Genomic DNA, 11,644 nt, shown 5'->3' with positions numbered 1-11,644 from the left:
CCCCCGGCGCCGCGCTGCGGCGGGAGCTGGCCGCGCTCTGGCGGCGCCGCGCCGCCTGCACCGAGCCCGAGCCGCGGGGAGAGCCCCGCCGCCGCCGCCGGAGGGGTTGGACGGTGCCCGGCACGCTGTGGTGCGGAGCCGGGGACTCGGCCGGGAACGCCACCGAGCTGGGTACGGGCGCGGGGCCGGGGTCGAGCCGCCGGGCGGTGCCCGCCGAGCGCTGAGCGGTGCCGCTCGCCCGCAGGTCTCTTCCGCGGCCCCGACCGGTGCTGCCGGGAGCACGACCAGTGCGAGGCGCAGATCACGGCGCTGCAGTTCAACTACGGCATCCGCAACTACCGCCTGCACACCGTGTCCCACTGCGACTGCGACGCCAGGTGCGCCGGGGACGCGCCGGGGCCGTGGCGGGGCTGCCGGGGCCGCGCCGCTCATCCCCCCCCCCTGCTCGCCCGCAGGTTCCGGCGGTGCCTGCTGGCCCTCAACGACACCATCTCCAACATAATCGGCGTCACCTTCTTCAACCTGCTGGAGGTGCCGTGCTTCGTGCTGGAGGACAGCGAGGAGTGCGTGCAGTGGCATTGGTGGGGCGGGTGAGTGCCCCCGCGCGTCCCCACTCCCCACTCGCTCTGCAGCCCCCAGGCTGTGGCCGTGGGGCCTGACGCTGCCCGGTGTTCCCCCCCCCCCTTAAGGTGCGAACGCTACGGCGTGGTGCCCCTGGCCAGGATGGTGCAGCAGGGGCAGTACGGCCACGGGCTGCCCGCAGAAGGCAGCGACAGCAGCCGGGGAAGGAAGGCCTCTGGAGCAGGTCGAAAGCGCCCGCGGCAGGGGCTGGGACGAGGTCCTGGGCTCCGCCGTTTGCGGAGGCCTGTGACAGCCCAGCAGCTGCGGGACCCGGGTGCCTCGTCCCCTGAGTCTGCCAGGGACAAGGCTGAGCCCGCTGCCAGGCACACAGCAGCTTGGGGTGAGCTGGAGCCAAGCCTGCCAACCACGGTGGCCATGCCAGGACAGGAGCTCGCTGGAGGACAGCAGGGGACAGTGACCTCAGCACAGCCAACCCCTAAGGCTCGCCTTGAAGACAGCAGCATCGGATCCAGCCTGGCTACGGAGCCCTGTGAGGCTGTCCCTGCGCCTACCAGGGATGGGCGCAGGCAGCAGGGTGAGTGGGGGCTTGGGACAGCGCGCGTTGGAGCGGGGCTTTGCTGAGGACTGAGCGGGTTTGTTTTGGTCACTCTGGCTGTGCTCTGTCTCCTCAGGCCTGGGGAGGATGTGCAGGTGCTACAAGCGCTTGGACAAGTGTGAGCACCAGATCGCGCCCCATGAGTTGAAGTACCAGCTGCATAACGCAGACACACGGACACTCTTCCACTGCAACTGCACTCGCAGGTCTGTGTCCTAGCTCATGTGTGTGCCAAGCCCTGGCCCCTTGAGCGAGCCCTGTTTGGGACTGGGACGTGCCCTAGGAGGAAAAGGCAGGGCTTTCATCCATCATCACGGATGTGCAGATGGTTTGGGGGTGGAAGAGGGGGGACCCAGCATGATGCCCACTCCAGCCAGCAGCTGCTGACTGCCACCTCTCTGTGCCCATAGACTGGCACGGTCCCTGCGCAGGACGAAGGGTTTCAATGAGGTGCAGGCGGCAGTGTTGGCTGACCACGTTGCTGCAGCTTGCTTTGTGTTGGAGCCACTCACCAACTGCAGCCTGGGCAAGGAGCCACAGCACAAGTAAGCGCAGAGGGACAAGGGAATGTGGTGTGCTTGGGGATTCCTAACCTGCCTGGGAAGGTGGGATGGATGCCCCAGGGCTGGGTGCTGTCCTGCAGGCTTGGCTGTTTGGTGCGAGGTGGTCATCACACCCATTTGTCCCATTTTCCTGTGCCAGGGGCAGGAGTGGGGTGGAAGGCAGAGGCTGTCAAGTGCTACAGCCTCCAGAGCTGCTTTGTCACTCACTGTCCTGCTTCTCCAGCAGCTGTACCTCAGCAACCCGGGCTGTGCTAGTAGCACCTGCACGGCATCTCAGAAACGTCCTGAGGCGCTGGGGGGCTCCTCGCGTAACCGCCAAGGTCAAGCATCAAGATGGGAAGACACAGGGCAGTGGCAGCACACTCTATGAGCACTGCCGGCAACTGGCTTTGGAGCAGAAGCTGTGTGCACAGCATCATTCAGCACCCCCATGATGCCTGAGCAGTGCGGGCATGCCTCGTGTGGGAAGGAAGACGTGCTGTGCAGCAGGCACTGAGTGGAGCTGCTTAATGTCTGGTCCTTGAGAGAAAGGATGGCACCAAGCATGGCTGCTGGCATGACTACGTGGAATTGGGGATGGGGGGGGGCGCAGCTGGAATGAGGGCAAGCAGAGGGGCTGAGGAGGCTCAGCTACCCCTCTCCTGAGGAGCTGTGGCACCAACCGTGAGCATCAAAGCGAGGGGAAAGGAAGGGGAGCACTTGGGTAAGGGGAAAGCCACCATCATCCTTCCCTTTTGTGCCAGGGGGCAGGGAGAATGCTCTGGGCATATGAGCCTCAGGCAGGGGCTTGGGAGGGGGCGGCTGAGGGATCTGGGGTGAGCCTGGCCCCCTCCCCAGACAGGCTGCTGGGGCAGGGCAGGCTGGGCTCTGGAGGTGAAAGGCAACAACAGCCAGGCACAGAGCTTGGCCCTGGGGAGGGTCAGTCCCCGTCTGCGTGCGGCACGAGACAAATAAAGGGTGGTCTCTGCATGGTGTGTGGTGCTGGGCCAGGGCTGTGCCTGCTGCGGCCCCTATTCTGGGGCTGTTCCTACACTGCAGTAAGCACAGAGCGTCTGGGGCAGGCAGGATGGTTTATTTTGTTGCTCACGCTACGTCCAAGCCTGAGGCACAGTGGTAGTGGCAAGAAAGAAGCACGCTCCGATCCCTGGGGTACCCAGGGCAGCACTGCACCCTGGGGCAGGCCTCGCTGCAAGAGTCAAAATCACCTCCAGCGCTTGTCCCTGACCCACCTCAGGCCTGCTCTCCTGCCTGACAGCTGAACACTTGCACCTTTGAATTTCACAGGGGCTTCCCTGGGCCAATGCTCCCCTGCCAACCCCACACCGAACCAGCCTTCCCCTCCCCTACGCCCCCTCGCAGCCCCACGAGGGCAGCAGCTCAGGCTGCAGGGAGCAGGGGCAGGCACACAGCAGGAGTGCAGAGGTTAAGTCACTGCAATAAATAAGGGAGAGGGATGTCTCAGCAGGGAAGTGGTAAAGGAAAGCACACAGCAAGCGCGCTACAGGGAAGGGGTTGCTGCATTAGTGGCCCGTGGCACATCTATGGCTGCTGTCTAGCTCCCAGAGGCTGCTCCCCTCCTTGGTAGAGGTGCTGTAGGGGGCTCCTGGGGGGCTGGTAGGGCTTACCCTCCGGCATGGGGGGGCCTGGTCTGCACTCTCCCTCTGTTTGCCCAGAGCCTGGTCGATCATCTCCAGCCGCAGTGCAGGCAGCAGGCCCAGGTTCCTGGGGTCGGCCCTGGCCAGGGTGTTGTCAGCAGAAATGCACCGGGAGACGCACTGCTCCCGCACAGTCTGGTAAAAGGAGCCCAAGCTGCCCTCCTGGCTCTCAGCCGCCTGCCCCGCTTCCTTGGCTTTGGCTCCACGGTGCCCTGGCTCCTCCTGGGGCAGGTGGATGGTGGGGATGTCCCCAGGGAGGCCTCGGCGGCTCTGGGGTGAGGGGCTGCGACTCGTGCCCCTGTCCCGGCTTGATGGCCGCAGAATGAGGCCCTGGAACTTGGCCAGGCTAGGGCTTCGGCTCCGGTGCCGTTTCATCTTGCCTGGACTGGGGCTGCGGGATTTGGGGGCCAGCAGGACAAGGGTGCTGTCATCCTCCTCTTCTGAGCTGCTGCCCGAGCTGTCTGTGGGGCTGCTGCCCTCCTCTGACCTGGGCATGGAGATCTGCACCCTTGTGTCAGGGCTGCTGGCTGACTGCACAGGGGGCTGTGGCAATACCACAGCAGCACGCCCTGTTCAGCCAAGCACACACACACCCCCCCACCGCCCTCACCCCTCATCCATGCTGACCTGGAAGGGCTCCGTCACACCTGCGATGCTGCTGGAGGTGTTGCTGTAGTATCCGAGGATGTACTCGCCTTTCCCCTTGGGCAGTGCCTCCTCTGAGAACAGTACCTGCAGGGCAGGGAAAGCTGATGGGCACCAGGGATGGGCACAGGGGTGTCCCCCACCACCTCCAGACCCAGCTGAGAGCCCTGATGCCCATACAGTGGGCCAAGCATAGGGCAGGCCAAAGTGGTACACAGGTGGCCTCCTGCCCTCTTGGGGCAAAAGGGCCTTCCATGCAATAGGGGAAGCCACTGATGTGGAGGCTAGTGCCTTGCCATAAGGCACACATACCCAGCATCTTGCAGGGCAGGCCTTGGCTCCTGGAGATGCTCACCTGTGCACACAGTTGCTTCTCTATGAAGCGCTCTCCATCATCACTCCTGGCCCAGACGTAGGACACGTAGTCTTTAGGATGCCGAAAACCAACCTGTGTGCATATGCACGGGAGAACAGAGGTGAGCTGGGGGACATCTGCCAAACTCAGCACCCTCAGCCCTTGCCTGGCATTTGCTGTCCTTGCACAAGGGCACCGCAGCTGCCTTGCACATGCACACACACAGCCCAGTGCCCTGGCCCCAGTAATAGCTTTGGGCCATATGGAACACACAGAGCAGGAGGAGCAGGAGGAGGAGGAGGAGGAGGAGGAGGGAACTTCTGGATCCATGTCTCCTGCAGCAGGGTCAAAGCCTGCTGGTATCCACAGAGCCTCCCCAGAACAGGAGAACAGAGAGGACAGGCTAAGGCCATGCATCAGTGCCTGCTGATGGGGACCCTCTGGTGCTGTGAAGTGCCTCCCGCTCCCTCCAGCCACAAGCCCCTACCCGGTAGAGGCCAATCCAGTCCCAGGAGCTCCGGTGGAAGCCAGCAGCCATCTTGTACTTGACAACTGCTTGCTCAGGCCTATTCCACTCATCAGCCACGTAAATCTCCACTGGAGGCTTGTCTGCCTTGGAAGCAAACTGACAAACATGCATATGGTGGGCAAGTGGCCGTATGCCAGAGAGCTGCCCCTGCTGCCCAGGGCACCCGTCTGGCACTGGACCCTCACGCACACACCAACAGCAGCAACCACACTGTCCCCAGCCACAATACTGAAACTGCCTTGCAAAAATAAGGCAAGAAATCCCCACCCCACCCCGTGCTGCACACAAGAATTGGGCAGCCAGGGCCTCACCACTGTAGCTCCTGCCCACGTGCCCGGTGGCCCTGGCAGGCGCTCACCTGCACTGCAAAGATGGCAGCTACCGGCTTGTGGTCGCTGACCGTGTATTCCATGTGGCTGCAGTAGCAGAGCTGGCTCACCGACAGGATGCCCCGGCTGGGCTGGCATCCACCTGCACCAAGCCCGACACTGGGAGATTTGATCTTCCAGAGGATGCGGTCAGTCCAGGCTGGTTTTCGCTTCTTGGCACTGCAGGGCACAGAGGGGCATCTCTTGCCTGGCAGGGGGCAGCGGGCTCTACCCCATACTGCCTCCCCCTGGCACTACAGCACGTGGGGGCAGGGGACGCAGCTCATCTTGGCACACAGCTCTGTGCAGCTGCAGGGACAGACCTGCACTGGCACCAGCACAAGAGCTGTGTCCCAGCCTGATGTCCCCAGCCCAGCCCACGCCTGCCCCAGCATGGCTTCCCCTACCCCCCAGCCCTCAGCCATGCCACCTGCTCCCAGCCCTGCTCTTGTCCTGCTATCCTACCTGCTGTCGTACTTGTTGGTGCCCACATCGAACTTGAACGTGGGCGGGAAGTTGAGGGGTCCCTCCTGGAAGCCAGTCAGGACAGGCCAAGTGCTTTTGGCAATGTTCAGCTGAGGGGAAGAGAGCAGGCAGGGAGCACACCAGAACCCCCAGCCAGACCTCCACACAGCTCCGATAACCCAGCCAAGACCCTATAACCCGATAACCCCCACACCCTATGGGACAACAACACATGGCCACCCCCAAACACCCTGCTGAGCATCACACAGCTCTCGGGGTTTGTCCATGCCATGCGGCAAGTCTGTAGGCTCAACACCCCCATTTCTTCCCAACGCTCCAGTAAAGAAAATACTGATGTGCGTGCAGCTCCAGTGAAAAATATCCTGAGACTACGATGCCCACCGTTCCCCACACAGCAAGGAGAAACGGGGCCCTTTGTGCTGTCACACAGCCACACGGGCAGCTCTGGCAAGCGCCAAGGCACAACTCGCAGCCCAGCCGCACACCCAGCCCTCTCACCTGGTCCTTCTCCCAGAGCTGGCTCAGAATGTTGCTGTCGATGGCGTACTTCACAAAGCGGATGTCAAGGCTCTCTATGCGGAAGTTGAGGTCCCCAAACCAGAAGACGAGGCTGTGGGTGGGAGGGCAGTGGGCTACCAGGGCCAAGGCCACCAGAACCAGACGGCAGAGCGGGGTAGGAACCAGCCCAGCCTGCGGGCAGCCTTAGCCAGCAGCGCGGGCACTCTCAGAAGCACCCGTGTAGGTCAGCGTTCAGCTGAGAGCCTGGCCAGCCGCCAGCCCTGCCAGAACAGCTCAGGTGTGCATCAAGCACCATTAAACAAAGGGGCTTGACTTCCCCAGGCAGAGACAGAGGGTGGAAATTTCCACTACAAGGCACCTGCCGGAGCCCAACCACACAGCCAACACAGTGGGACAGAGCCTGGCCTTCCACCACATCAGTCCCAAACTCTGACAGCTGGAACTGCACCGGTCCTGGATGTGCCCCACGGGCAATCAGGGGGCACATCCTCCTCTTAACACCTGCACCACTGTGCTGGGTCTCACTGGACCAAGGGACAATTCTGCAGCTCTCTGCATGCAAGACCCAATCTCCACACCTGGCTAGAATACAGATGCAATACAGCCTTGGCTCAGGCTCCAAGAAAAGCAGCGGGGTACGCACTCGTGGTCCAAGATGCCGCTGGCTGCACGTCCCTCAAACTGCTGCATGTGTAGGATGGTGGCAAAGTCTTCCTTGCGCTGCTCCGCCTTCTCCAGGTGCGCTGGCAGGTGGCAGTTCAGGAAGCAGACCATGTGGCCGAAGATGGAGAGACGGACGCTCACCCCACCCTTGTTGCCCTGCACCGAGAAGATCCTGTGAATCCCCAGCAAGGCAGTCCCTCACCGCCTCCTCGGGGCCACACTCACCCAGTAGCCGCCCAGCCCTGTGCGAGTGCAGTCTGTCTGGATGTCCTGCAGGAAGGGGAGGTGGTAGTACTTGGCAAATACGAGTAGGATCACACCTTGCATCCGCACTGTGCTGACCTGGAACGGGAATTGCGGCAGGATGAGAGCTGCAGCCCGTAGGCAGGCACAACCTCCTCTACCTCCAGGCCAGAGGCAGACACGGTATCTGCGTGCCCCCCTTACAGGGGCTCAACAGCACGTTTAGTTCAGAGATCCACGCACACCCTCCTGAATACTGACTGAGAAGCCCAGTGATGCTAGGTCTTATGTACTGCGTGTAAGTGCCCTGGGATCTGCTCCTGAAAAAAACGGGAGTATTTTACAGCTAATGAAACGTAAGAAGTTAAAAGCAGCGGTCAGGTCCTATATCAAGAGTGAAACCATGGGAAAATTCTACTTCAGAATGAGTCTGAACAGGAATCAGAAAGGAATGAGCCTGCCCTAGGATTTGCAGGATGCTGCCAGAAGCAGCAGAATTGTTCCCATTCACCTCCTCGCCCCAGTGCAACACGGCAGGCAGTAAGATGTTTCCCCCGCATGCCACAGGGGAAGTCAAAGGCAGACAGAAAGCGAGGAGGTGGCAAAAGCTGGGCAGCATGCTGGTGAGATGCCCCACTCACCCTCGGTTCATCTTCCACGCACTGCTCAGAGGACAGCAGTGCGGTGGGTCAGTTCTCCCACCGCAAATCCTCCCTCTGTCTCTGCGGTCTGACTCTCCCTGTCCATGGCCTCACGGATGGGAAGGGAAGGGACAGCAGCTGCCCAGCCCCTTGGGGTTTGCCTTACCAGCACAAAGTGGAAGGGGCTCAGAACATCCATGAACAGCTCGCTCCACTGATCTGTGAACAGGGCATCCTTCAGGCGCTTGTTTATCTTGCAGTTCACCTCCTGCAGCCTGGGAAGAAAGATGAGGACCTCTGCAGAGCCTGTGCAGCCCCAGACAGGTCCCTCAGCCACACCAGGGAGGTGTCTGCGTCCCATCTAGGGAATGCTGCTTGGGAGAGGTGCCTAAGGACAGCACTGGGGAGTGGGGTCAGGGTTGGAAGGACACTTCAGGGGAGTGATTCAGGGCACAAACTGGCTATATCCCTGCTCTAGCAATGCTGGGCTGTGTGGTACACAAGTGGCATAGAGCCCTTAGCCCTTTAATCAGGAACAGTTTAACTTCACAGGGCTAGGCAGCAGTCGCAGCAGTCTAAAGCCTATCTTTAGGTGCAAGAGGGGCTGCACTGATGTCTACAGAGAAGCCACATCACACCATTACTTCAGCACAGAGCATTCAGACACATCCTGGCCTCCAAGCTCAGAGCAGCAGCACCAAAAGGTTAACAGCGCTCCTACCCACTCAGCAATTAGCGAGCAGAAGGAAAGAGAGCATCCCCAGAGAACAGCAAGACTGGGAAATGCCTTGCCCAAAAATATCAAGTGCCCCAGGCATAAAGACATGGCTTGGAGGAAGGGTGGCAGCCAGGCATAGACACCTGAGAGGCAAAGGGACTCACCGGTACAGCACACCCTGCCCTGGCCGAGACAGTTCCAGCAAGTCCCTCGCCCCAAGCACGGCCCCCCTGCCCACATCCATGCAGACAGAGGCCATGCATGTTCGCCTGCTCAGCCCCAGCCTGCTGGCCCCACAAGGCTCGTGGGGGGGACCCTGACCAGGAGAGAGGCTCCAACATGTCCCCGCAGATCCAGCAGCCTCACACTGCTCCCTACCCGGGGCGAGGAGCGGCAGAAACACCGGGGAAGCTGCTGGAGGCAGAGCAAGCTCTTCCACCTGACACACAGAGGGAGCTTGTCAAGGCAGGGGCTGTAAAAAAGGCAGAATATCCCTGGCCTTGGCAAGAATCTGCGTGCTCCACAGCGATCCCCAAGGGCCTGGTTTTCCTTTTGGCTATGGCAGAGCTTGCATTGCTAGCCACACCAATAAAGCCTTACCACACTGCCTTGGAGCTGCCTTGCCAGCAGTTAAGTGTTGCCAGAGGCACAGAGCCAATCCAGCTGTGAGAAAACAGCAGATCTGTGCCCTCGAGGCCTGCATACCATGGACAAAAGCGGAAATGAGGAAAATGCTCCCAGTGGACTCTGGCAGGCGAGTTAAATGCCTCTACAGACCTGACCAAGGGACTGCCAGGGCTTGGCAGCAAGAACGGCACGGCTCTGCGCGGCCTAGCTGCCTGTGGACTACTCAAGGGCTCAAGGCTATTCAGGACTTGAGGGTTTCAGCTCTTCTTAGCACTCCCATTTTATTAGAAGCTGATTTTCCTTCACCCTTTATGATACCGTGCACTTGTGATGTACATCCCTCCCTGCTCCCTAAGCTCCAGGGCAGGCCGGAGCTGCAGCTCTGCCACCATGAGCCCCCCAGGCTATGGGCAATTCCCCAAACAGGAACCAGTCCGGGGACAAGGGCCCTGCACTTCGCTCACGTACCCGATGGCGATCATGTCTACATCATTTGTCTCGCCTGTGTTGAGATGCAGCAGCGATGTCACATCGTTCGGGGGCATGGCTGTGCCCACGTTCCAGGTGACCACCGTGATGCTTGGGAGGAATAAGAAAGAACAGGCTAATATCTGGGCTCAGAAGCGTTCCCCGTTTCCCACTCCGTTCAGCCCCCGGCTCCCCCCAAGGAACCGGTCTGGAACAGAAGCGGTTGCAGCAGAGGCTCAGCCGGGACACACACACCGTGTCCTTAACCCCCGTTTGAGGCAGACAAGTTATAGTCTCCAAATTTCTCTGGGGTCTGCCCCTCTGGCTTCTGCATGGCAGCCCCGCTGTAGCCCAAGCCCCAAGCCCCGGTGTAATTCCAACAGCCGGCACAAACAGCCCTCATTTTCATCTCAGTGCTGACTGCCAGGCTGGCACAGCAGGGAGCCTTCGAGACAGGAGACCCTCAGGAAACTGCTTCCCCTCCTCTTCCCCGTGAACCGCTTGCCTCTTGTGCTCCTGGGGAAAGGGGCCTGGATCTCCACCCACCGGGTCCTGCCCCAGAGCCTGAACAGCCTGGGCATCACTTGCGACAGGAGTGCTGCAAGCCCAGCAGCAGTGTCCTTCACGAGTGCAAAGCCACCGTCTGTCACAACACATTAACACCATTACGCAGCACGCACCAGCAGCCCGCAGGCTCTCTCAGCAGCACTAGGACAAGCCTCAGTCACAAGGGGCACATTTCAACAGCGAGGCAGGGAAGCGCTGCACCATTTTGAGAGCTCAGGGATCGGGGGGGTGGTGGGGGGAGGGCAAGGAGCACTTGCTCCAGAGCCTGTTCCTCTAATTCCACCTAGGAACGCCACCCCACCTCCTTCCCCCGAGCCGCTGCCTGCACAAGCAGCAGGCACTGGGTATGTCTCCCACCTTCAGCATGCCCACGGGACCCTGCGTGCCCACAGACCCTGAACCAAACCCTTTTCCAGCTGAACACCATCCACAGCAGGAAGACTGAGGTGACTCCAGCCCACAGAGAGGCCTCGGTTGCCACTTTACAGTGGGGACGTTCCCCCCTATCACTGCCCCCCCTGTGCCCCGAGTGGGGGGCTCCCCTCTCCCCCACGCACCGCGGGCAGCAGCACAGCAACACGCGCTCACCGGAACGAGCCATCCGCCGTCGCCCTTCCCACACAGTCCAGGAGAGCATCGGAGGAGTTGCTGGCACTCGGCAGGCCAAGAGATGGCCCAGACCTCCCGAACAGGGTGAACTCATCCAGTTCTGCCTTGGAGAGGGCCCCGGGCTTGGACAGGCCGACGTGTCCTGCAGCGATGAACTCGCTGGAGACGGCCTTGGGCAGACCGAGGGCTCTGGGGGACGAGCCCGCCCAGGCCGAGATGTGGTCGCTGGACTCCGCTTTGGGCAGCGCCTCCCTCCGCTCCGCAGACAGCGACTTCCCGGGGGCAGCTCGGTCGGCGGGGCTGAGTTCTGGGAAGGACGACCAGCTCGGCGACTGGCTCGGCTTCACCGGGGACAGCGCAGCGGCACGGGCCAGGGAGATGCCCGAGCCTGGGGACAGCGGCCGGCGCTCCACCGGGGACAGCAAGGTCGGCAGCGGGAACATCTGCGGGATGCCGGCCCCATCCGGCGGAGCCCTGCCGACGTCCAGCGGCAGGGGCTGGGCGGCCCGGCCCGGGGCCCTCTCCTCGGGCCGCCCGCACCCGTGCTGAGCCCCCTCCGGCTGCGACCCGCAGGACAGAAGCTCCAAGGCGGCGTCGGGCCGGGAGCTCCTCCGCGCTCCGGCACCGCGGCCGCCGGGGACCGAGGCCGGCGGGGCCGGGCTCTGGGGAACGAGCAGCGCGGGGGAGGCGGCGGCGGCGGCGGGCGCGGGGCTCCGCGGGGAGACGGGCCGCGGACCGAGGGCGGCCGAGCCCAGCTCCGCGCTGCCCCGCCGGGCCGGCTCCATCTGCGGGAGAGCCACGGCGCCCTCCG

At 62.1% G+C, this 11,644-nt stretch overlaps 2 protein-coding genes across 2 annotated transcripts; one reads left to right on the top strand and one right to left on the bottom strand.

Moving 5' to 3' along the window:
• Positions 1 to 2: 2 nt before the first annotated feature.
• PLA2G3 (phospholipase A2 group III) lies at positions 3 to 2,709 on the top strand (the record flags this gene model as incomplete). Its single annotated transcript, XM_035312511.1, has 7 exons — positions 3 to 171; positions 245 to 377; positions 456 to 590; positions 690 to 1,156; positions 1,254 to 1,383; positions 1,588 to 1,722; positions 1,964 to 2,709. Coding segments are annotated over 7 exons (1,380 nt in total), but the record flags the coding sequence as incomplete, so codon positions are not given.
• Positions 2,710 to 2,791: 82 nt separating this feature from the next.
• INPP5J (inositol polyphosphate-5-phosphatase J) lies at positions 2,792 to 11,638 on the bottom strand. Its single transcript, XM_035312516.1, has 12 exons — positions 10,813 to 11,638; positions 9,658 to 9,768; positions 8,011 to 8,119; positions 7,186 to 7,302; positions 6,941 to 7,116; positions 6,277 to 6,388; positions 5,758 to 5,867; positions 5,283 to 5,472; positions 4,883 to 5,020; positions 4,396 to 4,488; positions 4,023 to 4,127; positions 2,792 to 3,896 (listed from the first exon to the last, which is right to left on the bottom strand). The coding sequence occupies exons 1-12, from the start codon at positions 11,616 to 11,618 to the stop codon at positions 3,261 to 3,263; spliced, it is 2,703 nt and encodes a 900-aa protein (XP_035168407.1). The 5' UTR covers positions 11,619 to 11,638; the 3' UTR covers positions 2,792 to 3,260.
• Between the last annotated feature and the right edge of the window lie 6 nt (positions 11,639 to 11,644).

Source organism: Oxyura jamaicensis (assembly GCF_011077185.1).
Source record: "Oxyura jamaicensis isolate SHBP4307 breed ruddy duck chromosome 15 unlocalized genomic scaffold, BPBGC_Ojam_1.0 oxy15_random_OJ72900, whole genome shotgun sequence".
NCBI lineage: Eukaryota > Metazoa > Chordata > Aves > Anseriformes > Anatidae > Oxyura > Oxyura jamaicensis.
This window is presented reverse-complemented; position numbering and strand designations above follow the sequence as displayed.